This window comes from Quercus lobata, chromosome 3 (genome assembly GCF_001633185.2).
Source record: "Quercus lobata isolate SW786 chromosome 3, ValleyOak3.0 Primary Assembly, whole genome shotgun sequence".
In the NCBI taxonomy this organism is placed as follows: domain Eukaryota; kingdom Viridiplantae; phylum Streptophyta; class Magnoliopsida; order Fagales; family Fagaceae; genus Quercus; species Quercus lobata.
Window position 1 is genome coordinate 62,766,412 of NC_044906.1, and position 27,370 is coordinate 62,793,781.

General features: G+C 38.4%; 1 protein-coding gene and 1 pseudogene across 1 annotated transcript; one reads left to right on the forward strand and one right to left on the reverse strand.

Moving 5' to 3' along the window:
- Positions 1-1,659: 1,659 nt before the first annotated feature.
- On the reverse strand, positions 1,660-6,500 carry LOC115981233 (UDP-glycosyltransferase 74B1-like). The gene is made up of 3 exons (XM_031103396.1): positions 6,485-6,500; positions 2,695-3,332; positions 1,660-2,391 (listed from the first exon to the last, which is right to left on the reverse strand). The coding sequence occupies exons 1-3, from the start codon at positions 6,498-6,500 to the stop codon at positions 1,660-1,662; spliced, it is 1,386 nt and encodes a 461-aa protein (XP_030959256.1).
- A 9,777-nt stretch (positions 6,501-16,277) lies between these two features.
- Positions 16,278-18,173, forward strand: LOC115981234 (annotated as a pseudogene).
- Positions 18,174-27,370: the final 9,197 nt, after the last annotated feature.

The following is a 27,370-nucleotide window of genomic DNA, read 5'->3' on the forward strand; positions in this document are numbered from 1 at the left end:
TTTTTTTTTTTTTTGACAAACGAGGGTGTCTAAATCTCTTCGCGTATCTGACTATTCTCTCGAGTGTGTGCAGTCCCCCCATCCCACATGCATCAGGTTATTACAGAGAGGAATCCTATGGTGAGGCTCCAAGATGTTGACAAGAGGTTTCGAACTTAAGATCTCATGGATATCAATTTATTTTTGCTACCAAGTTAACAACTTTGATTCTTAAAAATAAATAATAAAAAAATAAAAAAAATTATGTACAATTGTACATTTAAACGGCTAATCTTTTAAACAAAATATGTCGGTAAAAATAAACTTATTTACACACTTTCTAAGTTCTGAATGTAAACTCATATCCCTTTATTGGTGCTGATTGATTAGTCTTGGAAAGATATAGGTTGCGGCCCCTTGTTGTGTATCACGTTCTACACTTCTAGTCTCATTAGCTGTCACTAACTACCCGGAAAATTTGTCTCCTAGTCTCATTAGCTGTCACTAACTACCGGAAAATTTGACCATGGTTTATTGTTTCAAATTACTTTTTAAGTGACTTTCTTTGAGGGATTAGTGATGATAAATGACATGTTCACCCGGGGAACAAAATTAGTGGCTGGGCTGGATGCTTTCAGAAATAGAAAAGAGAACCATTTATGCAAAAATGAAAATGTTAAAGCATATGTACGAGGAAAAAAGAGTGGCATTGGTAATTCATCATAAGCTAAAACAGTAAGGACTTTATAAAAGAATTCCCATTTAAATACATTCCAATAGAACGAACCTAACAAAACAAATCCGCATGGCCATTCAGACAAAAATGTTGTAAAATAGCGGAAGCTCAAATTATCAAGACAGGAATTTTGTGGTTTGGCAATAGTTTATATCCATAGGTGACGATAAACAAATTTCACTATAACAAATTTAAGATAATACAAATTGGTGTAGAGGTACTCTCACAAACCAAAATCCCAAATACACCCAAATAACTCTCTCACAAATACAAACCAAAGATTCAAAGGTTCACAAATACTAAATACAAATACCAAATACCAATATGAATTTCGCACAAACCAAAGAGAAAGCCACAAATCAAATCCAAAAGTTGTAACACACCAAGAGAGAGTAAATCACCAAATCGCAGAACCAAAACCAAGCGGCTACAAACACCTCTCACTATTCCAAATTGCAACTCACAAATATCAAATAACCAAACAAGAGAGAGACACTTTTTCTCACACCACACACACTCTCAAATATGTCGCATAGCTTTATGCTTATATAGGAGACTTGAGTCAGCTAGCATATCCAAAATCAAGAAAGATTAGACTTCTTTTCCATGCATAAAAGAAGAATCACTTCTATTCCAAATAAAACTTAAAATCAAGTGATAGACAAGACTTTTAATAAAGCTTAATAATTTTTAGCAACAGTAACCCAAAAGTAATAAAATTCCTTTATTATCCAAATCCAACAAGGAGTCGAACTCCTAATTCAAGCCATATTCTACAAAACACTAATAATTTATCTTATGCATTTGATATATGTATTAGTTTTCTTATAGTATGTGAACCTTACATATTATGAGAGTTCTCATATTGTGAGAGACGATACATTTATCAAATGTATGAAACACATTCTCCTCACTCATATATACTAACACACTGTTAGAAAAGTTCATTGCCTATCCTTTTGTACCAAATGCTGAACAAATTCATTGATACGCTTGTCAGAGCTCCCTCCTTCACTGACTGCTTTCTTAGCCAACTCCATCCATTTACTAGCATTCTTCTTAATCTGTTGGCTCCTCTTTCCCTCCATCACTTCCTTCAAACACATTACAAGTTCTTCTTTTCTCACAACTCCCTTATCATCCTCCTTGGCTCTTAGCCCCACACCCCAAATCTCCTCCACAAACTTTGCATCGGTCAATTGGTCAGCCCACTTTGGCACTCCCACCATAGGTACCCCAAGGCTCAACCCTTCAAGTGTTGAGTTCCACCCACAATGTGTTACAAAGCAACCAATGGCTTGGTTTTCCAGCATTTCTAGTTGGTTGCACCATGTCACAATCAAACCAATTTCTTTTGTCGAGTCCACAAACCCATCAGGCAATTTATCTTGGTCAGATTCTTTTACAATCCACAGGAAATGCAAGCCACTCTCCTTCAAGCCCCATGCAATTTCTTCCATTTGTTCTAATGTCAAGGAGACCATGCTTCCAAAAGAGACATACACTACTGACTTAGGTGGCTTTGTTTCTAGCCATTTGATGCAATCCTCAACAAGAGGTTCCCATAGACTTGCTCCATATCCTTTGTCATCTTCAATCCGACCATCCAAGTAAGCCGCTGGGACCATTGGTCCGATCAACTTTGCTGGCCAGAGCTTTGATATGCTTCTCGCTTCCTACTCAAACATAAAACACGAAATATTTTTGTTACGGTAAGTATATAATAAGAAAGGTGGTCATTTTATGGTACACATTTTTTTTTGGTAGGTAAATATAAAATATAAATTAAATTAGACAATATTCAATAGTAACTTCTGTACATTAAAAAAAAAGTATATACCGTAGAATTCTATTGAATGCTACGAAATTCTTTCATGCTGCTTCTATGCTAGTGAGAAGATTAAGTACAATGAATTGATGATAAAATATCTATAAGTTAACATGATAATTAGATGATAATGGTGATGTTGGTCACATACCTCGGCTTCTAATTCTTCGAAAGTGTTACTAAATATCCAATCAGCCATATCCAAGTTGGAAAATTGACTTAATTTCATTGCCAAGTATGCTGGATAACTTTCTGGCAACTTAAGAAAACTTGGTAGGTCAGGAAAGTTCAATGGAGGTAGGCCAGGAATGAGTAGTGGTGTAGTTTCAAGCTTCAATGGGAACGAAAGTTTACCATGGTGTATGAGACAGAATATGTGGGATACAGTGGCTGAATTGGTAAAGAATGGGGCTCCATAAATGCCATGTTGCTTAGCAACATCAAGAGCCCATGGGAAAAATGAATCATACACAACACAACTCACAGGAGAACCAGAGTCTTGAAACTTTTGGATGAGTTCAGATAGAGTTCTTGAGCCATTGGCCTTGAATGACTTAAGGAACAAGTCCACGTTTTTTGCTTGTGCAAAGCCACTCTCATCAAACCCATCGGAGATGGGCTCGACACCAACGTTTGCTGTACAAATGGACTTGAGAGTATAACGAGTTGTAGCTATTGTGGCCTTGACCCCTTTTGAGGATAAACGTTTTGCGAATTGGAGGAGAGGGTTAATGTGACCCTGGCTTGGATATGGGAGCACCACAACGTGACCTCTATACTCTCTTTCCTCTATTTCTTTATGTTATTGTTGTTTCTCCTGATCAACTATCCTTATTTATAGGCTAGAGAAAGTGAGAAACTTGTTTTATAGTAAATTTTATCCTAAAAAACTAGGACTGCAAACTTTTGACAAATTGTGGTTAGTGGAAAAAATGTGATGGATTCATATAAAAGTGTAATTACAATTGATTTACCACATAAAATAATTGTGGTAAATGTTAAGATTATAGGATAACTCATTTTACCCAATAATTAATTAGCTAGAATCTTATTTATACTTTTTTTTATTATTATTATAAAGGATTTTGTTAATGAGTGTTTTTAAGGAAATTGTTTATAAATTATTTTAGAAAATTTTTGACACCACTTTTATGAGAAATATAAAAAGCCATCAAAACAATTAATTGTTTTTTTTTTCCCATAAAAAATTTCTTAAAATAATTTCTGAACTAATACCCTAGGACATCCGTTAATATTTCTTTTTTTGATAAATAATTTGATTTTTTTTTTTATGTGAATAATTCAATATCTAGAAGAGGAGGATTTGAATCTTATCTATGCTTCTTACCATATATCAAAACCGAAGTTTTGGACTTTTATTAAATTTTTTTTATATGAATGATGCCACTGTGCACATAAGACATGGAAGTTATTGTGTAAGGGCATTAATTGTTTTTCCTTACTATTTACTTGCTCATTTTGCATTCACATTAATTAATTTTCCTTTTTTCCTCTTGCTTTATTATTTGGAAATTATTGTGGAAGGGCATTAATTATTGGGAAATGTTATAGCAACTATTTTTAAAAACATTTTATTGAGAAAATGATAAAAACAATAAATGTTGTTGACATCTCCCTGGGTGTGTGTGTTAAAAATACTTAGTATTCCAAAAAAAAAAAAAAAAAATTTCCTATAAAAATGATATCACAACTTTCCTAAAGGGTTTGTTTGGTTGGGGAGATGGAAAGTGGGAGGATAGAAAATAATGAAAGGATGTAAAAGATTTAGTTTTCCTTCATGTGTGTTTGGTTGGAGAGATGGAAAAGTGGAGGGATGGAAAACTTGTTTGTTTGGATGAGAAGAAAAATGAGAGGATGAAAAATATAGTTGGTATAAATTTACTGTAGGGTCACGTTTTTCAGGCCAGGCTCAAGATGCTTGGGACCTTAGACCAGTGAGTCCGGTACAATGAATTTGTAGAGTGTGAGCCAAAGAGCTAGGTTTTAGTGTATGGACAACGGTAATCACGGTGTTCTTTATGGATCGAGTTTACCAGAGGGGATTGCTCCTCGGCACGATCCGGGGAGCTTTTTCTGGTGCCTCTAGTGTGATGGGGGGTCTCAGCCCCACCCTTCTGTCTCCTTCTCATCTCTTTTTATAGTAGTTTTTCTTCTTTTGAATGGGGTTCCTTGGGTAGGTATTTGTTTCATCAGCCCTCTCCTCCAGTTGTTGGGAGTGGTTGTAAAGGCAGAAGAGCATGGCTATATCAGACACAAGGCACTGAATGCAGTCATGACAGCTTTTCCCTCTGACATTTCCATTTTCTTTGCTGTCCCTTTTTGCTTTAGTACTTTTCCTGTTCCGTGGAACGATTTGGAGTGTCACTACCAGTGGCAGGTTATCTCCTTTATCCTCAGCTACATTCATGCCGAGGAGGATTCTCCCCATCGCCGAGGAGGGGTTTTCCTTGGGCTGGGCCTTTGGCCCAACGTAGACATTAACATGGGCCTACTGGTCTTTTACCCCCCACATTTACTTTTATACCCCTATTATTTAAAATATTATATTTTTATTTTTAATTATATTACCTATAAACATATAAATATATTTATAAGCAAGTCAATATAATTTTTTAAATTACATATATTTTTTTTTGGAATATTACACAAACTATTTCTTATTAAAAAAAACTCTACATACAAATTTAATAAATTTTTCACCTTACCTATTAAATAAAAAAGATTATATTTATAAAAAGAAACTGCTGCACACACTTGCACGTATAGAAAAATAGAAACAAACAAAAACAAAACCCATTCAAATCAACCTTTTGTCTACCCATGGTCCCATATGCAGTTCTAGTAACTAGAGTACGGAGAGGACATCAAAGGAATAAGAAACAAGATTTTGTGGATGGTGAAGGTGACTTGTGAGATTTTGTGGGAGGCGATGTGAAATTTTGTGGGTGGTGAAGTCAATGGCATGAGATTTTGTGGGTGGCGAAGTCGACGGCATGAAATTTTGATGAATGGCGTAGGGCGACGACGACTTGGCTAACCTTGACTCAAATGGACAATCTAAGGGGGTATAGGCATCATTTCAGGATTGGAGCTTTTTCTCTCTTTTGTTTTCTTCCCGATTTGGGGAGATGAATTTTTGTGGGCCCAAGTGACTTGTTTTCTCCCTTATTTTCCCTCCCTTCAGTTTTCTCTGCTGAACCAAACGGAGGAAAATAACATTTTCCTCCCTTGTTTTCCCTCGCATTTTCACTCGAACCAAACATAGTGAAAATGTCTTTTCATGAGAAGACCGGCTAGTATCAATTGTTGGAGGCAGAGACCCGCTTCCAACAATCATTGACGTTGAGTCAGCCAATTTTCAGGTCGGCCCGGAAGGTTTGGGCAATTGGGTCAATTTGCAGGTCTAATTGGACACCCAACGCCTAGACACTTAAAAAAAAAGTAATGATTATTACACACTTGTTTTTAACTTAAAAAAAAAAACCATATATTAAACTATAAAATTAATATTTGAAAAAAAATAAAAATAAGACCCACAACTGTTGTAGGCGGCCATTGAATGAAGTGAAGGAGGAAGGAAGTAAGGATAGCATAAAGGGGGAGAGGAATGAAGAAAGAAGAAGCAAATTTTAAAAAGAGAAAAAAAAATTAAGGAGACTTTGTATTAGATATGGATTAGAGCGAATTTCAAATTGGCATAGTTTAATTGATCTGCATACATGGGTGGGTTGTATTTTGTGAAATTGTTATGATAAAAAGATGACAGTAGTGTATGTGGTTTTTTCCCCCCCTTTTTTTATTTTAAGCAAACGTTGGAAGCAACTTATAATTTTTATTTATTAAAAATTGATAAATATCTTTAAAAAATTGTATTAAAAATTATGTTTATCCAAAAATTGATATGAATGGATTAAAATTACCATGTAGGCGGTCCATTATTTCCACAATTCTTTTTTGGCGGTTTTTTTTTTCTTTTATAAAATGAAAATCTTTATTGAAGAAGAAGAAGATTAGGAAGTAATTACACAATATTAATTGAATAATTTTTATTTAATCTATTAATTTATATATTTTTTAAATCATTCTTCTTGCTTTTTTCAATTGAAATTAATTTTTCAAACATCATCACACATATGAGTATTTTAAAATAACTAATAATGAACACACGCATCATTAGGAACATCCACTTGTTCTAATTAAAAATTATGGGTTTTGAATTTTTTGAAACTGATTTGGATTTTTATTTATTTCTATTTGAAGTCATAGTTTAAAACAAGTGTGTGTATGGTGTGTGTTAGCCTATATATATTTATATATATATATATATATATATACACACACACACATGTACACAAAGTTGAGAGAAAATCTAATTAGATTTTAATTGAATTCTCAATTTTACGCCATGTGTCCTATTTAATTTTTAATTTTGTGCCAAATGAATTATTGAGTGTAAAAATCAAAGAGTCTAAATCCAATTAGATTCTAAATTGGATTTCAATTGGAATCCAATTTTACACCATGCGTCCATCTAAGTTTTTTATTTTTATGGCAAGTGAATTATTGGGTGCAAAAACTGAAGAGTCTAAAACTAATTAAATTCTAAATTATATATATATATATATATATATATTTATATAATGAGAAATCATTACATATTTTTAGAAATGTATGGTTTAAAAAAAGTGTAAACTAATACTATGTATAATTTGAACTTTTAAAAAAAATTTTAATTGTATCTGTAGTTGCACGATTTTCTTGGCCCAAATTCTAATGATCAGGCTTTGACCCAAGACGCAACCCACAATGAATGTTCGTAGAGAATGGGTGAAAAAACTTGGCTTCAGTGAGCCTGTTCGGTCGAATGCATGGATAAGGCGGTTGCAGAAGATAAAAGACACGGGGAGGATTTCTCAAGTCTCCTTCTATTCCTTTTCTCTTTAGGTCTTCATACAGTTTTTTCCGTCCCCTTCTTTGGGGGGACTGCATTACATTATATAGCTCTCCTTCTTTCATCTCAACCTTACACCTGTTGATCATCTAAGCATTCACTTGAGCGCCTGTCCCATCAGCCGCCCTCACCACTCCCTTTGTGAGTTGCAGAGGCCAAGGCGGTACTGTTCAGGGGTCTTTTCCTCATTAATGCGGCCATGAGGTTAGTTGGGGCGCAATTAATGTGGTGGTAGCTTTTCGAGGGATATTTTGGATTTTATTCATTTTATATGTCTGGAGGGTGAACTGAATTGGCTGGGGATGGCTCTTGGTCTGGGCTTCGTGATGTCCGAGGAGGAGTTACTCCTCGGACAGGCTTCCTGGGCGTTGCTGGGATTGAGTAACGCTTCATGTGTGGCCTCTCCTTGGAAAGGACGCTCCTCGGATGGGCCTGGATTTGGAGTGGCCCATTATTTTTGGGCCGGGCCCCACAATAGCCCCTCAAAACTCCGGTTTTTATCTCCTTCCGAGGAGAAAAGCGGGGTTTTGATGTTAATGAGTGGATAGGGATAAAGAGGACCTGGGGCGCGTGTGCAGATCGTGACCTTTGACGTGCCACAATTTTCGAGGCGTGGCCATTAATTTCCGAAGGCGTTATGTTCCCTTCATCCAACGGTGCGGCGCGGATCGAACGACCATCGTTCATTCGCGTATTTTTAGGCAGGAGTGATTTCTTCTCTCTCCTCTTGACTATATAAGGCGTCAGGGGGGGGTTCAGTTCCTTCTTTATCTGCGTTTCATAAACCTCAAAGGGCTCCAGAGATCTACAGCGAAACCCAGAGACATACAAGCACTTGCGCCCCTGACGCCTCCGTGACCATTTTCTGCGAAACGTCTCGTCCACGAGTGATTTCCAGGCATCCCATCAAGCGTTTTGTGAAGGTACCAGTACATTTCGCTCATCTCGTCGTTTCAATTCTCTCCTCGGACCCTTCTTTTCTGCTCAGTCTTTACTTTCGTTTCCCAGTTCAGTTCAGATGGGTAGGTTCGAGAAACTAGTAAATACTCCGGCCGCTATGGAGGTCTTTAGGGCTAAATACCGCATCCCCCCGGGGGTTGGGCTGCGGTACTGTCCTCTTGAAGGAATAGTGACAGATAAACGTCTGGGAGAAGTTGTCATTCCCATGATTGCTTTCATAGAGGGAGGGATGACACTTCCCATGCGTAGGATTACCAGGGAATACTTGTTCAACCATAGGTTGGCGCCGCAACAGTGTGCCCCAAATATGTTCAAGATATTAGGCTGTGTAGATGTCCTAGATGAGCGGATGAACCTAGGCCTTACTTGGCACGATGTGGCCTATCTGTACGAGTGTCACCGCTTCGGGGATGAGGGGTATTATCTTAAATCCCGGAACGAGGACGTTAGGTTGATCTCTTGTCTCCCGGTATCCAATAAGACCGTGAAGAATGACTTCCTCATTGCTTCTGGGGAGTGGTTCGACGGTATTCATTGTCCAACTCGGGCAGGAAACCCAGGTGCGGCGTCCTTTGGGATCGGTCCTTGTTAGGAGAGGAATTAGTGTTGAGGGTTTATTTTTACTGCTTTCCTTATAACTGGTAGATTTCTTGAACTAACCCCACTCTTCTTGGTTGTTTGCAGATAAATCTCACGTAGCTCCTCGGCTTAGCCTTGTGAACGTGCCAGCGTTGAACTACCTTCTGAGGTCGGAGATTTACGTTTCCGAGGACGGACAGTTGCGTGCGGCTCATCTAGTTTTGGGCTATCAACCTTTAAGCAGCTCTTTCCAGGCGATCGGTCACGCTATAAGGGCTGGCAGTCCGAGGCTGGCCAGGATTGACGTGTCCAGGGACGGGTTCCTAGCCGACCACGATTTACCGCCAGTTGTGTTGCCCGGTGTTAGAAATCCCTACTTGGCAGAGCAGTTACCTCCGCCAGACGAGCCTGGCGTTGCCGTTCAAGTTGAAGAAGAAGCTGAGTCGTCTCGTCTCTCTCTTGAGGAAGAGATAGACGAGTTCCATTTTGAGGAGGAAGTCCAGCAATCCCCCTTAGCGGAATTTTCCGATCCCGAAGGAGAGCGGGATCGACATTCGGCGGTTGGTGCTCCTTCCCTTGTTATCTGCTCGGACGACACTTCGGACGAAGAGACGGAGCCCATGGCAGGAAAGGGAAAAACTCTGAAGGAGCTGTTGGGTTCCAGAGGGAAAGGCCAATCATCGAAGGGACCTCCTTCACCACAAGCCAAGGCCCTTCCTCCCGTGGTCCCTCAAGGAACTTTGGAACCTGGTCTCAAGGTCAATCCGGACCTGAAGAAGAAGAGACCGGTTGACACCCCTGAGGAGGGTGAGGTGGCTGCTCAGCCCACCAAGCAGCAGAAGACTGCTCGGGCTCCGAGGAGCAGAAGGGGCAATTCCTCGGAGAGTAGGGACGAGGAGAGCCTTGCGGATGTACGGGTTACTCCGCGTGTATGGAGCCCCAAATTGGAGTTGGAGGGGGTTGCAATCCCTTACAATGCCTCGATCAGAGAGTACAACCGCGGCCGAGCTGGGTACGTGGCTGAGGCCTTAGAGCTGCCCCTGCTCCTTCCTCGGGACATGGAGGCTTACAGGCGTTTCTCTCAGTCCGAGATCTTCCTATCCCTTAAAAGGGATCTTGCGATGGTAAGTGATCCTTCTACTGTTTCATTAACTCTTTTGATCTCGTTAGATATTTTTAAAGCATTTTGGTTTTGTCTGTAGATTACTCAGCAGGTATTCGTGGCTGAGGAATTCTGCCGAAGTGAACGTAATCGGACTGAGGTCGAGATCCAGGCTCGGACGGAGGTGGAGAAGACCTTGGGGTCCCTCAGGCACGATCACCTTAAACTCACGAACGAGTTTAAGGAGTCGGAGCACCGGCGCAAGAGTGCAGAATCTGGTCTGAAGAGCGCCGAGACCCAGGCGGAGGACCAGCGCAAGGAGCTATACTCGACGCAGCTCAACCTTGTCACCGAGAGGCAGGCAGTGCAGGATCTCAAAATTGCCCTGCAAAAGGTCGAGGATGAACTGAGAAAGGTCAAAGAGGAGGCTCAGCTGATCCGAGAGGCTACAGAGGCCGAGAAGAATGCTGCTCGCCAGCTTGGGGCTGAGGAGACGGAGGCCAGGCTATCAGAGGAGGTCCCCGAGGTGTGCAGGGATTACTGCAGTATCTCCTGGGCTCATGCTCTCGATGCTGCAGGAGTTCCTGCGGATTCGGCACTAAGACTGCCCGAGAACATCTTCTATCCTCAGGAGATCCGAGCGAATCCTGATGGTGCCCAAGTGACTTCAGAGCAGGATTTGGCGGCGCCTGATACCGCCCTTGTGCCTGAGATGACGAAGAGTCCCGCCATAGACTTAGTCGTTGAGGCTCCTCCTCCTCAGCCCGAGCAGAAGGAAGATCCCCCTGTTGAGGCTTAGTCTTTTAGGCTTTTGTTTTTTGTACTCTTTCTTTCTCTTTTTTTTTATATGAGAGCCGTCCTGTTTTTCCATTTTTTGTAAGGACCTCTCTTTCCAGTGTACTCGAAATATTAATCTGGAATGTTAGTTTGGCTCTCTATGGATATATGCCAGTAGCGTTTTACTTTAAATACTTGCAATGATGCAGATATGGCTCTCGATGGATGTGTGCCGCGCATAGAAATGATTTCCTTTAAGCGATAATCTCCCGATCTGTCACCAGTAGTAGTTTTCTCTAAGTCTGTGGTCCGAAGTGCCACGCAGGACTTAGGTTCTGTCTAGAACTTATGCGATTCTGCTTTTTTGTACTTGGTTTCCCCATAGGCTTGAGTCCGAGGACCATGCAAGACCTTGGTTCTGTCCAAGACTTACGCGATTTTTCTTTTTGTACTTGGTTTCCCCATAGGCTTGAGTCCGAGGACCATGCAAGACCTTGGTTCTGTCCAAGACTTACGCGATTTTTCTTTTTGTACTTGGTTTCCCCATAGGCTTGAGTCCGAGGACCATGCAAGACCTTGGTTCTGTCCAAGACTTACGCGATTTTTCTTTTTGTACTTGGTTTCCCCATAGGCTTGAGTCCGAGGACCATGCAAGACCTTGGTTCTGTCCAAGACTTACGCGATTTTTCTTTTTTGTACTTGGTTTCCCCATAGGCTTGAGTCCGAGGACCATGCAAGACCTTGGTTCTGTCCAAGACTTACGCGATTTCTTTTTGTACTTGGTTTCCCCATAGGCTTGGTCGAGGACCATGCAAGACTTGTTCTGTCCAAGACTACCGATTTTTCTTTTTGTACTTAGTTCCCCATAGGCTTGAGTCGAGGACATGCAAGACTTGGTTCTGTCCAAACATTAACGCGATTTTTTCTTTTTTGTACTTGGTTTCCCCATAGGCTTGAGTCCGAGGACCATGCAAGACCTTGGTTCTGTCCAAGACTTACGCGATTTTTCTTTTTGTACTTGGTTTCCCCATAGGCTTGAGTCCGAGGACCATGCAAGACCTTGGTTCTGTCCGAGACTTTACGCGACTTTTCTTTTTGTACTTGGTTTCCCCATAGGCTTGAGTCCGAGGACCATGCAAGACCTTGGTTCTGTCCGAGACTTACGCGATTTTTCTTTTTTGTACTTGGTTTCCCCATAGGCTTGAGTCCGAGGACCATGCAAGACCTTGGTTCTGTCCAAGACTTACGCGATTTTTCTTTTTTGTACTTGGTTTCCCCATAGGCTTGAGTCCGAGGACCATGCAAGACCTTGGTTCTGTCCGAGACTTACGCGATTTTTCTTTTTTGTACTTGGTTTCCCCATAGGCTTGAGTCCGAGGACCATGCAAGACCTTGGTTCTGTCCAAGACTTAACGCGATTTTTCTTTTTGTACTTGTTAATCCTATCCCTCAGCTGATCGATGTTGGCAACCGGTTTACCAGTGAGGGATTTTCTCAAGCCATGGTCGGTGGGGAGCCCGCTCTTGAACGTGCTGATAGCGACCGCATCATGGTTGTCATCCAGGTCGTTGTACACCTCCCAGTATCTGTCCGAGTATGCTTTCAGAGTCTCTCCCTCGTGCATGGACAAGGACAGTAGCGAACCGAGGGGCCTGGGGACTCTGGTGCTGGTGATGAAGCGGGTGCAGAAATCCCGAGTGAGCTGCTTGTATGAGCTTACGGAATTTGCCTTTAGGCCATTGAACCACCTCATCGCCATTGATCCCAGGCTGGATGGGAAGATTTTACACATCAGGGCCTCATCTTTCGAGTAGATCGCCATCTTTTGGTTAAACTGGCTCACATGCTCTACCGGGTCTGTTCGACCGCTATAGATGGTGAACGTCGGCTGGTTGAACCGTCGAGGCAGCTTAGCCTCTTCAATTCTATACGTGAAGGGGGATCTCGAGACCTGGTCCAACGCCTTCTTCATGGCATCGTTTCCCGAGCCCCTGCTGGATGTGCTCTCATACTTCCGCACGTGGCGCGGTTCCTTTACGTAGGAAAAAGTTTCACTTGGGGGGGTCCTTGACCTCCGTCGGTAACTCACATCCTCCGCATTAGAGGACCCGTCTGAGTCTGAAGGAGATCGTTTTCGCTGGGTTCGTCGCAACTTTCTCTTCAGATCATCTATCTCTCTTTGCATGTCCTGGTGACTCTTTCGCCTCTGGGAAGCGTGGCTTCTTATCTGAGTGTGACTCTGGCTTGTCCGGATAGTTTGCACACTTCCCTCACGATCTCCCCTGTGGCCTGGGTTGACGGGGTTATTCTGCCTCTAGGACTCGACGAGTTGTGTCCGTTGGGAGTCGGCCTGGTGAGGATTCCCCTGGTGCGGATTTAGTTCTGCCATGCTTGACCGTTGTGCCTGCTGATGCCCTAGTTCTTCCCACAGACGGCGCCAATTGTAGTTGCACGATTTTCTTGGCCCAAATTCTAATGATCAGGCTTTGACCCAAGACGCAACCCACAATGAATGTTCGTAGAGAATGGGTGAAAAAACTTGGCTTCAGTGAGCCTGTTCGGTCGAATGCATGGATAAGGCGGTTGCAGAAGATAAAAGACACGGGGAGGATTTCTCAAGTCTCCTTCTATTCCTTTTCTCTTTAGGTCTTCATACAGTTTTTTCCGTCCCCTTCTTTGGGGGGACTGCATTACATTATATAGCTCTCCTTCTTTCATCTCAACCTTACACCTGTTGATCATCTAAGCATTCCCTTGAGCGCCTGTCCCATCAGCCGCCCTCACCACTCCCTTTGTGAGTTGCAGAGGCCAAGGCGGTACTGTTCAGGGGTCTTTTCCTCATTAATGCGGCCATGAGGTTAGTTGGGGCGCAATTAATGTGGTAGTAGCTTTTCGAGGGATATTTTGGATTTTATTCATTTTATATGTCTGGAGGGTGAACTGAATTGGCTGGGGATGGCTCTTGGTCTGGGCTTCGTGATGTCCGAGGAGGAGTTACTCCTCGGACAGGCTTCCTGGGCGTTGCTGGGATTGAGTAACGCTTCATGTGTGGCCTCTCCTTGGAAAGGACGCTCCTCGGATGGGCCTGGATTTGGAGTGGCCCATTATTTTTGGGCCGGGCCCCACAGTATCCATGCATATGCATGAGGCTACACACTAGTGTGTGTGTGTGTGTATTGCCAAAAACTAAGAGAACATTCAATTAGATTTTAATTAAAAAATGTGTAACTTTTACATTAGGTATAATTTGAAGAAAAATGTTATATCCACAACATTTTCACAACAAATCATACATGGTAAGTTATTATTGGTTGTAATAGGTTGACAAAAAAATAATTTAATTTCTAAATTCAAATTAAAACCAATAACAACTTAACATTTATGATTTTTTTAAAGAGGAATCACTTATGATTTGTTGTGAAAGTGTTATTAGCACTTCTCATCATTTTTAATCCATATCTATATAATAATAATAATAATAATAATAATAATAATAATAGGTGAAGTTAAGAGAAACTCAAATTAGAATTCCAAATTAGAGTTCCAATTTTGCGCTATGTGTCATAAATTATTTATTCTTAAAAAAATTTATTTCTTAATTTTAAAATAAAATGTAGGACCCATCATAAATATTCATTCAAGTGAGTTATTAAGTACAAAAATTAAAGAGTCTAAAATAAATGAATCGTTAAAAAAAAGAAAAGTGTTTCACAATAATCATTAAAAAAAAAATATGGACAATTTACATTTTATACATAATATTATCCTTACAAAATTTTTTTAAAGGGTTAACAAAATATAAAAATGACTATCAATAGTATTTAAATTATATATAAAAAAATTATATTTTTTTGAGAAGAAAGTAAGTGTAGTTTTATTAAAGGTAAAAAACAAATTAAGACAACTCGGATTGGAACACCTCGTCCAAATCCCCAGGTAGATCTTCTATCCAAACGTCAATATCTGCAGTTAAAACTGCTCGCCTAGCTAAACAATGAAGTGTTTCCATGTATATGCATGGAGTTATAAGCTAGTATATATAATTATACCATGTATATAACTCTAATTTGTAATAAATATTACTCATTAAAAATACATTTAGTGTGTGTTTGGCAAAAATTATTTTTACCATCTTATTTTACTATTCAGCTTATTTTTACTACTATTTATAGGTCCTACTCCATTTTTTTGTACAATTCATGGGTCCCACTATACTATTTCAGTTAACTTTTACATTTATCTACAATACTTTCAAGAAAATTTTTTCAACTTTAACAAAATTATCGAATTTCAAACATAACCTTAATATATACCTTTCACTAAATTAGATTTTAGATCAGCTAAACATCCAACGAAACCGACTTTACTTTTTTTCTTTTTTTAATTAGGCTTAACAGCTTAACCAGGGCTGGCTCAAGGCCTAGGCAAGTTAGGCCTAGGCCTAAGGCCCCACTAAAAAACAAAATTTTTCTTGAGAAAAAAGGCCCCATTTTTTTATAGTTAAAGGCCCAAATTTTTATAAAATTATATATATTTTTTAAAGGTTGTACTTTTTTTATTAGTGATGTACAAATTTTATTATTAGTTTACAAATTGTCATGTTATTAATTACAAAAAAATGTGATATAAACATTCATTAGTTAAATTGATGAAGTTCATCAATGAGAAACAACATCACATTATATTTTGAACATTTTATAGTACTTTTAATTAGCGCATTTTTCTTTTTCATTTCTATTAAGACTCTCAAAGTACGAGACAACCTTAACTCAATTGAAACCCTAAAATATTTCAAAAAGATGTTACAAATGTGTTAAATCATCAATTATAGATTAATCTCCCCCAATAGTTTTGAAACTTTGATTTTTGTAAACTAATATCCTACAAAACCATACACCAAATAATATATATATATATATATCTCTCTCTCTCTCTCTCTCTCTCTCTCTCTCTTAAAATTAAAATATAAAATTAAAAATTAGATTACAACTTTATTTAACTATGCATAGTCTTATATCCAAAATAAAGTATCTTTTTCAATCACAATATATTTTTATTTCTTTTTATTAATATTTATAATTCAACTATGATATTCAATTATCTATATGAAATTAACATTAGCCTAGTTGGTATTATTTATATATTTAATGTATCAAATTAACCTTAATTTAATTAGTATTAAATAATTTTGTTTAATTAATATTTACATATTAAAGATCGCGTATAAATTTTTCGCCTTAGGCCTCAAATTATGTTGGACCGCCCCTGAGCTTAACCGACTTACTTTACGTATATATATCATAGCTTATAGTGTTTATGTTTGAGTTTGTTGATGGAGACGAAGATGTTGAAATTTGGCAAGGGTAAGAGAGCGAGAGAGGACGATGACGAAGGCGATGAAGCTGGTGGTGGTTTTGGTGGGTTTGAGAGGCACACCAAAGGGATTGGCATGAAGTTGTTGCAGAAAATGGGGTACAAAGGCGGTGGACTTGGCAAGAATGCGCAAGGGATTCTCTCTCCGATCGAGCCCAAACTTCGCCCCAAGAACATGGGTATGGGGTTCAACGAGACAGAAGAGGAGAATAAGAAGAACAAGAAGGGTTTGTTGGGCAGTGACTGTGAGGGTGTAGAGAGAGTGAAGGAGAAGCAGCGGTTGTGGTGGTGGTCGTCGACGACGACGACGAGGACGAAGAAGAAGAAGAAGGAGGAGGTGGAGGAGGAGGATGAAGAGGAGGAGAAGGGGTCGTCAGTGGTGGTTCAGATGGTATATGATATGAGAGGACCGGAGGTTCGGTTGCTGACAAATTTGGAGAATTTGAAGAACGAAGTTCCAATGCCGGAGCTTCAGTACAATGTGAGGCTTGTTGTGGACTCGGTGGAGTTTGAAATGGAGAGAAGTGATAGGGACTTGAGAAGCGAGGAAGCTACATTGGAGAGGTTGAAGGAGGAGAAGGAGAGGTTGGTAGTTGTGGCTGAGAGGCAGAGGAAGCAGTTGTACAGTATGGGAGAGATATTGAGTGTGCTCGATCAATTGGAGGAGGAAGATGATTCGAAATTGGACTCGCTCACGGTCGCGGAGCAATTCATTGAGTTGAGGAGTAGATTTCCTGAGGACTTCAAGTTGTATAACCTGTCTTGCATTGCCTGCTCATATGCTCTGCCTTTGTTTATTAGAGAGTTTCAGGGATGGGATCCTCTTCAGAACCCATTTCACGGTTAGAGGCTGTGACTTTGTGGAAGAGTTTACTAGAGAGTAATCAAGAGTTTACTGCTTCCCCTTATTCCCAGTTGATATCCCATGTTGTTTTACCAGCTGTGGGAGTTTCTGTCATCAATACTTGGCAGGCTAGGGACCCTGAGCCAATGCTACGGTTTTTGGATTTCTGGGAAAATTTGTTACCTCCTTCGGTCCTCAATTATATATTTGATAATATTGTGATGCCGAAGTTGAGTAGTGCAGTTGGCTGTTGGGAACCGTTACTCGAAACTGTTCCAATCCACGTTTGGGTGCATCCGTGGTTACAATATTTGGGGCACAAATTGGAAGGTATTTTCGAGATTATACGTGTTAAGTTGAGTCAAGTTCTTGTTGCTTGGCACCCAAGTGATGCGTCTGCTTATACTCTATTGGCACCTTGGAAGACTGTGTTTGATTCAGCAAGTTGGGAACGCCTTATGGTTAGATCTAATGGTTGATATGATGGAAAGGTTCTTTTTTGCCAAGTGGTTACAGGTCTTATATCATTGGTTAAATGCTAGCCCAAACTTTGAGGAGATAACAAGATGGCATTTGGGTTGGAAGGAACTTCTTCCAAAGGAGCTTCTAGCAAATGCAAGTATCCGGTATCAGCTTAGTCGTGGTCTTAAGATGATGAACCAGGTTGTTGAAGGTTTGGAAGTGGTCCAACCTGGTTTGGAAGAGAACATTGGCTATTTTAGGGTAGCTGAGCAAAGGCAATTTGAGGCTCCACAGAAAGCAGAAACACAAGAAGCTGCCATGAGTTTTCGCATGGATGATATGAGTGTTAAGAAAGTTATTGAAGCCCATACCCAACAACACAGCTTACTATTCACGCCTAAACCAGGCCGGAGGCATAATGGTCACCAGATCTATGCCTTTGGTAATTTGAGTGTGATAATTGATGCTCTAAATCAAAAGGTGTATTCTCAAACTGAGGAAGGGTGGTCCCTTGTTTCCCTTCAAGACTTAGTGGACAAGCACCATAGTTCTCTTTCCTAGGGACGTTGAGCTCTGTGCTGAGATGGAAGAGTGTTATGGTTTTTGGACTATATTCATTAGGCATAGATTCACAGGTTAGCTCGACCTAATTGTTTCAGCTTGTCATGGCTGGGATTTTTGTTAGAAGAATAGATATTGAGAATTTTAATTGTAATTGTCATTGTCATTACCATAGTTTTCCAATTTGATTTTCTCTTGTATCAACATTTTCTCAATATTTGAGCCACATATGAGTAACATTTTGTCTGCTTCTGCTTTATCAAAAAAATTAAAATAATATTTATGTTAATCTTGCTTCAAACTAGTGGTTCCATCTATGGTATATGATGTTTAGAATAAGTTGGATAAACACAACGATTTTTTTTTTTCAACTGATGGTTGATATGCTGTTTCTCTTCTGGCCACTATTGTTGTTGAATTGAATATTGGCACTTATGTTGCCTAACATAATTTGGTTGTCATTGGTCATTTCCCATTAGTTGTTGTATTTCTTTGCTATTGATTCAAACAAGTAGCCTTCTATATATTGTCAACATTATGTTGAGGGAAACCCCTGGATTATGCATTAAAGCAGACAAAAAACACAAGTTTTTTATGTGCATTTGAAGTGTCTAGAATATAGAGAATGGTGAAGTTTCAACAGATGGTTGAAGTGCTACCCGGCATTAACAGAAGAAGAATATGAAGCCGGAAGTATTTATATTATAGTTATCTAGGTAAGAGGAAAATTAAAATAGAAGTGAAAATAATATTAAATTAATGAAAAATTGGTGATAATACTAATACTAATAATAATAACAAACTACCCGTACAGGAAAAACTTGCCTAAGGAGGGTGTTATTAAAGGTTGCCTTCTGTTATTCTGTCTGAAGTAGCAGACACCAATATTTTTACTAAATGTTATTACCATCTCTAGAATCACTCTAGATGATGTCCTTAAAACGCTGTCTTTATCATGAACTTGTAATAGAGAGTCAAATACGATCAGCTTTGATTGATTTCTTGATGGGCTTGTTGAGCTTGCTTTAACTGTCTCAATTTTGTCATCTCTTATATAAAGTTCAAGCAGTGAAATTAGAATAATGACCCTCCCCCTGAGACCCCCCTTGTGTGGTAAGTTGATCTCTTTATGAACTTTTTACATTGATTCATGAAACTGTAACCTGAGTGTATATGATTGTAAAATGAATGTAAACTGCTATTTTTCAGTGCTCTACCACTCATGGCAAGTACTTTTCTAGGCTCTAGTCTCAGATTTTTTATGTGATTTCTCTTGATATCCTTCTGCACGCTCTTTTTGAATTTTTAATCTTTTACAGCTTTGCACAATATTACCTTTGTTGAGTTTTGGTATATTTTGTTCTGTTATTTTTATAATAAAACTTTAAAAGCAATGATGAATTTGATGTTTGGTCTTACCATGAAGCATCAAGAGGTTTGGTGCCTTTGGCCGGAAAGAAATGCTAGAAAATTTGAGTGGTGTGAATGGACTATTTCAGACCTAAAATTGCAGTTTTTCAGAACCTTGTTTGAATGGATGACAGCGTCAGGATTCTTAATTGTGATGTACATCTAGTATATGTTCTCTGTCCTTGGTGCATTCCATTATATTCTAATCAAATTGATTATTTGTCAAAATTGAGGCATTAAGAGGTTCCAATGGGGTGGTTTTTCCATGGAAAAGTGTATGGCGTACTAAGGCTCCAAAAAATGTGGCTTTCTTTGTGTGAACTGCAGCATGAGGAAAAATTCCTACATTACAATTCTTTTAAGGAAAGGAATAATACTGGTTTAAGTGGAACTACATATACAAATGCAGTGGTGAAACAGTGGACCCCTTTATGCTATTGGCCCAGTATCTTCGATGTTTGGGGTACATTGGGTGATCTCAGGAGGAGTCATGGATGTAGTTTTTGGGTGGAAGAACTGGTTTGGAAAACATGGCGGCCCCTTTGCTTAGAATATAGCTCCTCTATGTTTTATGTGGGCAATGTGGAGAACGAGAGGAGCAACCACGCTTTAAATGGTGCAGGGAATTTAATTATTGAGAAGAAATCTTCATTCTTGAGTCTTGACGTCTTTGTTTGAGTAGTCTCGTAACCTTCAAACTAGTAATTTGCATTAGGTGTTATATTTCATTGATTCTCTTCATTTTAGATTGTAATTTTTTCCTCTGTAATTCTTTGGGAGAGTCTTTTGCATGCATCCTAAGTACTTAAAGCTGTTCCTCTTTTTGATAAAGGTTATTATTATATATATATATATATATATAATTTATATAGCCATGTGGTGCAATGAGACGCGGTCAACAAAAAGTCAAACGTTTCGACTATTAGTTATTATATATATATATATATATTTTTTTTTTTTCTATTACTAGTTTATGACAAGTGATTTACCTGAAAGAGATAAAGAAGATTATGAAACATCTACCAATGTATATATTAGTTGCATCTGTAGGTGGGGTGGAAGTGGAACCGATTAAGAGAGAGGTGTCTAAGGTGGTTTACACATGAAGAAACAAAAACCGATTAGTTGCATTTATAGCCAAAACTTGCTTTAAAAAAAAAAAAAAAAAAAGACTGATTATTGCATAAGTGAGAAATAGTAATATGATTAAAGTTGGAGTATGCTTTTCTTTTCTTCTTTTTTCATCATTTCATAGAAGTTATATATTCAATGTCAAGGTCTTTGTGTCAAGACTGGTCCTACATGTTATGATGTATTGATATTAAAAGTCCTTTAGCCATTTATCAGCATTAGGAGTATGCTTTTCTTCTTCTTCTTCTTCTTTTTTTGGGATCATTTCATAAAAGAAATATATTCAATACTAAGATCTTTTTGGTAGGACTGGTCCTCCGTGTTATGATGTATTGGTATTAGGAGTCCTTATTGCCATCTATTTATTTTACTGTCCTTTTATGGGTTTACTAATTATGATGTAGAATTTCAAGGGAAGAATCTAGCGTTTGGTAAATTAGGGTTAGGGTTTGTAGATGTTTAGTAATTTTGTTGAAGTTGAATGGGAATTAAGAACTCATAAATTTGATTGTACTTGTTGGAAATTTATAAACTTTGCAATGATTCTTGTTTTTGATGTATAATCAGAACTTGATAGCTGGATTTGAGTTTCTTAAACCCTAGAAGTTGTGCTTTCATTCGCTACAAGTGATTCCTAGGAACCTACAAGTATGATCTAGTAGTTATTTTATGCTTTTCTTCGTTATGCTTTTGATTTCCATAGCAATATTCCAGAACAATACAACCCTAACCCTAATTTCCTAAACTCTAGATTCTTCCCTTTGACATTCAACATCAACTAGTGTCACAGGGTCAATTTTTCACTCAAATTTTCTGCCCGTGATGGCACTAAGTCCCAGACTTAGTTTCAGCCAACACCACACACTCACTGCAATAACACTTAGAACAGATTATATAGAGACGTTTTAAACACACAGCACACATAATATTTACAGGGAATCCATTCCCAACCTTTATTACTTAATCTCAAGTACAAAGGAAACCCTTTTTCAAGCCCTAGAGAATTACACAAAACGTTCTCAAGGCCAAAATACACTCTGTTGTTAACACCCCTAACAGCCTTAAGGTTAAATACATAGAATTAACTATTATGACAGTTACACCTAGTAACAGCCTAGGTCTTGGACAATCTGCCACTTATGTTATGACTTAGGACACCTTTAACTGATGCTGTCTTGGCCTGTTCTCCACGTTTCCAGCCCCTACACAGCAGGTCTGAACATAAGGAAATCTAGGGACTGCTTCTTAATTGCCATTGCACATGTTGCACATGCACAGCCCATGTCTCAACATACCATAGAGCCTCTGCCCATCCTCCAAGAGCCCACACAACATGTTCTCACACGTTTTGGAGAGGCTTAGCCCATGCTCAAGGCCTCCCATTAGTACTGCAGCCCATACAGCATGCCCACATGCAGTACACAAATAACTGCCATCAGCCCACTATCACTTGTCCATGCATTCAGCCAACCCCCACTAGACCAATGCCTTGCACACAACATTTAATCATCACAGCAGCCCAGCCCTACCTTGCACTCAAGCCACCAAGCCCACACACACAAGGAACCAACAACTAAGCTACCAATGCTATGCACCACCACATGGGGTCAACACCACCTGTTGTTACCTATCATCATAACCATCTTTGCCCACCATGGCTGTAGTGATCCAAAAGGGGGGGGGGGGTCTTCCATTCCATGGAATCCCATATCGCCTAGGGAAGCACATGGAAATGTGTTTATAAGGAACTAGTCGCTAACCCGTGCGATGCACGGGTAAGTTCTTATAGAGTTAACCTGCACGGTGGAGTCGTACCATGGCTGCTAGAGTTTGTTCCTAAGGTTGGACTAAAAATTGTCAAAATTGGAATTTTGAACTTTTCAAGTGCCAATATTTTAGAGCATCTTGCTAGCTCTTTCATTGAGGCACCATGTCATTTGAGACAACAAAGTAACTATTATGAGAATTTGATAAGAGAATTCTATATTGCATTGAAAGAAAATGAATGTACATCAAGTATTTATATAAAGTCTGAGAGTAACTAACTTCTTACTAACTCTACAATATACGAATCTAGCCTCTACAACCAATCAAATTAATAAACGTGTATATAAATAATAACTATGAATTAAACTAATCCTAAAGTACAAGTAATATAGCTGTTTTAAATATAAACACTATCGTTTAAATAGTCACGGCTACAATTCTTCCATTGTTTTGTTCTGATACTCTACCCTGAGTCAACAGCTACAATCCAAACTTGCTCGACCTTCAACATGAGTCCTTGATCTTGTCCTTCTGATAACTATGAAACATCATTAGTTTCTTTGTCTTAATGGAATTGTCCAGGTGTGTGTAAAGATTGACAAAAACACAAAAGCTTAAAAGAAAATACTGACCTCACATAGATATGGAGAGTGCCACCTAATTGAAATATAAAAAAGTAACAAAACCAAGAAAATGAAAATTCCAAATAACAATTCAGGTAGAATTTGATCTTCTAGGTTTATACTTCTTTGACCCACATGAACTGCACTTGCACAGAACTCTAAGATGGGGGGAATATAAAATAATAAAGAAGCATCTTAATAAATCCTTAATGATCTCAGGTAGAACATTTTGTCCACTATTTTCTAAAGACCTACTTAAAAAATTGTCACAAAATTAGGCTTAAAACCTGATGATAAACTCCTTAGTCTATAAAGTCAAATATGCAATTGCCCCAAAAATCAACTGGAGGGAAAAGAATTGTACACACACACAAAAATAGGATAGACATACTTCACATTTGGCTGGTATTTTTCTGAAGCTATGACTCATAATTAGACTTTGCTTTACAATCTGCGCAATAGTAATCTACATTCTCTAGATACTTTAAACCATACACAAGTTAGTGAATAAACACATATGATAGGAATAGAAATTGACATCACAATTCATAAATCAAGTGTATTAAGCACACCTTGAAAAGCTTGCTGGAAATATTCTCACACTCGGCATGCACCCAAACATTACAACCCCATCACAACATACTTGATCAACATCTCTAAAAGCACAAAACATTGTAGAAGCTTACCCAAACTGTCTTTAACTAACCAAGTTCCCCTAGAGTTCTATGTACTATCTACATATAGAAAGAAGCCAAATGTTGCATAGTTGAAGATCCAAGCCAACAGATCAATTATGTATGTGCATATATATACACTATAAGGGAGAAAGATTCTCTAGTAATCCCAAATGAAAGATTGAATCTTATCCTAGAAAAGTATATATGATTTTAATTTAGAGTCACCATAGTGAAACAAAACAATTCACATTAATATTCCTATAAAACTGAACATGGGGTTCACTTCATTATGATATCTAGAAATTGAACAGTACATTTATAAAGCTGATATGTAGTAAACATTGCATATATCTCAAACAAAAAAAATTAAGAATCAAACATACCAAAGAAGAATGAGTGACTTTAATTTAGAATATTATTCTCCATAAACAGTAAAAGTAAGACATTGAAAGCATAATTACCACTACCGCAGAGGAACAACCAAGTTTCTCCATAAAAAAAAGTTCCTTTTGCCTGGTTATAAGCAGAGAAATCATCGCATAATTTGTCTTCATCCTTCATCCAATTACAAAAAAAAAATCAATTTTGTGTTACATAATTTTTCTTAGAAGATGAAGCTAATTATTGCAACATTTATCAAAGTAGTCTTGACAGCATTAAAGATAATAGTAAAGAATTGGACAAGGTAAAGTGTAGCATCTCAAAGTGATATTACCATGGAATAGAAGAAACAATTACCGCAAGGCATGATGAAAGCTCCAACAACATGAGATTCAATTGGGTATCTGAAGAGTCAAGAAGGTGTAATAAATAATCCATGTTGCAATAGAGTCAGGCTTTTTTGCATTGTTTTGTACCTTTTGAAGCAGGGATATCAATTAGATGAGCGGATAACAAACCAAACAATGGTTAAAGTGCAATATGTTAATCCTTAGGTTTCAAACTCAACATAATTCATAGGTAGATGAAGTTACACTACTTTCAAAAAACTATTCTGCTAAGTGCTAACTTGGTTGTGTGTTATTTAAATCTTATCTAGAAGAAATCTTAATGAGATATGGGCCACTTGCCCTATTTAGTCTTCAACAAATTCAGTAAGTAAAAGATCTTCCAAGATTAGATGCCAAGGAAATTTCTGTATACAATTGGATGCAAATTTGGCAGTAACTATAACATTTGAAGGCAATGAACAATAAAACTACAACAAAAAGCAAGCCTTACTCCCAAAATTTTGAGTTCAGCTATGAATCCTCAATGAACATAAATTTTGAATAAGAATAAGAATACCATAACACTTACACATAGCAAAACAGAAAAGTTTGGAAAAACTTGGGTCAATCGGACAGATTATGCATGTGTACATACATATATGTTATAAAGGAACTTGATTTTTTTTTTCCCAACCTGTACAGATTCAGGCACAAAATTGAGCATTTGGACAAGTCCTATTTTGGCCTCAATCAAGCATTTGGAAAAAAAATTCAGAAATAAACACACAGAGAGTATGTCACTACCTCCCCATTGATCACAACCCAATGACTAATTCCAGGCCCACAATCGACACATTTGATTCCCATGATCAAATATAGGTTTTCCCAAAAATGAAAACCCAGATAGTAATTTAAACTTTCTCACACTCATAAATTGATAAAAAACACCCATGTCAAAGCTCATTCTATTTAGACTTTCACAGATTTGCCCATCCGATTATCTTCATTCTATTTTTTCTATTGAAGTACTATCTGACTCTATTCCTAAACTGAATCAGCCCTGTGACTCTTTTTTTCCCCATTCAATACATAGGAAGCAATTTTCAATTATTTGAAATAAACTTTCTAAAGTCAGGTCCCTTTTTCAGTTTGGCTCAGGAATTTCGTCAAACACTTTAAGGGTGAAGGGTTGGGATTCTATTCTCTTCAGCCACACTCTCAAGTGGGGTTGTTCTGCCTCGGGGTGTTGGGGCTTCTTTGATTTCAATCAAAATACAGCCAAACGTAACCCTAAATCATACTTAACAGCCAAAAACAATAGAACAAAATTAAAAACTTACTGGTAATGTTTCTGGAGAAGTGACGGTGGTTGTGTGAGAATCTGAGTGGTGGCCATCTGTAGCGGCGGCGGCGACGGGGGAAGAATCTGAGTTTTGGGTTTTGATTTTGGAGGAAGGAAAGGGTGAGTTTTAGGTTTAGGGAAGGAGATGTTTTAGTGTGAGGCTGTGAGCAAAGAAGAGACGCTGCTGGTTTAGGGAAGGAAATGGTGGGAGATTGTAGGAAACTAGCATTAAAAAACTAACTATTCAGTTAGTTGGACCCGTTTGCAAACATTTTGTAGTTCTAACAACTCGAGGCTTAGAGGGTCGATTTAGGGCCTGTAAATCGACCCTCTAAGCCTCGGTTTACGTGAGTTAACATGCGAAAATTCCACGTGGAGTACAAGAGGAAATCGAGTGTCTGAGACTCGATTTCCGCGTGTACTCCACGTGGAAATCGAGTCTGTGAGACTCGATTTCGACGTGTTCTCCACGTAAAAATCGAGTCTCTGAGACTCGGTTTCCTAAAGGTTAAACCGAGTCTCAGACAGTCGATTTTTACACTTCCATTTTTCACACGTCTTGGTTTTCCATCAGCAGAGTATCCGACAGAGTATCTGACAGCCAGGCATTGGTCATGTCTGTTGGGCGCAGAGAATATTTCTAGGCATTGGTCATGTCTTTTTTGTTTTATTTCAAATGTGCAATGTTTGTCTAAAAGAGAAGGTCTTTGGGCGTGCAGAATACTAGCCAGGCATCGGTCATGTCTGTTGGGCGCAGAGAATATCTGACATTGGTCATGTCGTTTATGTTTTATTTTGAATGTGCAATGTTTGTCTAAAAGCTTATAAAGAAAAAGTCTTTGGGCGTGCAGAATATCTGACCAGCTATGCATTGGTCATGTCATGCCCATTTTTATGTCTATTTTGAATGTCCAAAGTCTCTGTGTTTTGTTTTTTGGGTGATTGGTTAGAAAAGAAAAAAACTCTCACACAACTCTCACACCTTCAGCAACTTCTATCACAGAACCTCTCTCAACAACTCTCACAAAACATCATACAACTCTCATAAACTCTCATACATCAGCAGCAAAACATTGCTCCTCTCACTCTCATACAATCTCAGCAGTATATTTGCTCATCCTCATGTCAAGTAAGGGTCTCCTCCTCACTCTCTAGTTGGTTGTTTAGTGTATATAGCTGCTTTAAAAAGTGTTGGTTGCATTGAATTTGTCATGCCATTTCTTGATAAAATATTTGTTTGTATTAAATATTTATATTTGTTTCCTAATAAGATATTTGTTTGTATTAAATATTTATATTTGTTTCCTGATAAGATATTTGTTTGTATTAAATATGTATATTTGTTTCATAATATTATTATTATTTTTTTTGAGTAACCGGCCTGGAAGCCCAAGCAGGGCTCCTTATGTATATTAGTTGGTTGTTTAAATATGTGTATATATATTTATATTTATATATTTATACAACTATATGTTTAAATATTTATATAAATATATTTTGTATTTATATATTTATACAACTAAATGCAAATATAAAT

What these genes read in the sequence shown, in the direction of transcription:
- LOC115981233 (XM_031103396.1), bottom strand. An exon ending in TCGAAGAATTAGAAGCCGAG is followed by an intron (nt 2,392 to 2,694) that starts GTATGTGACCAA and finishes ATGTTTGAGTAG; the next exon opens with GAAGCGAGAAGCATATCAAA.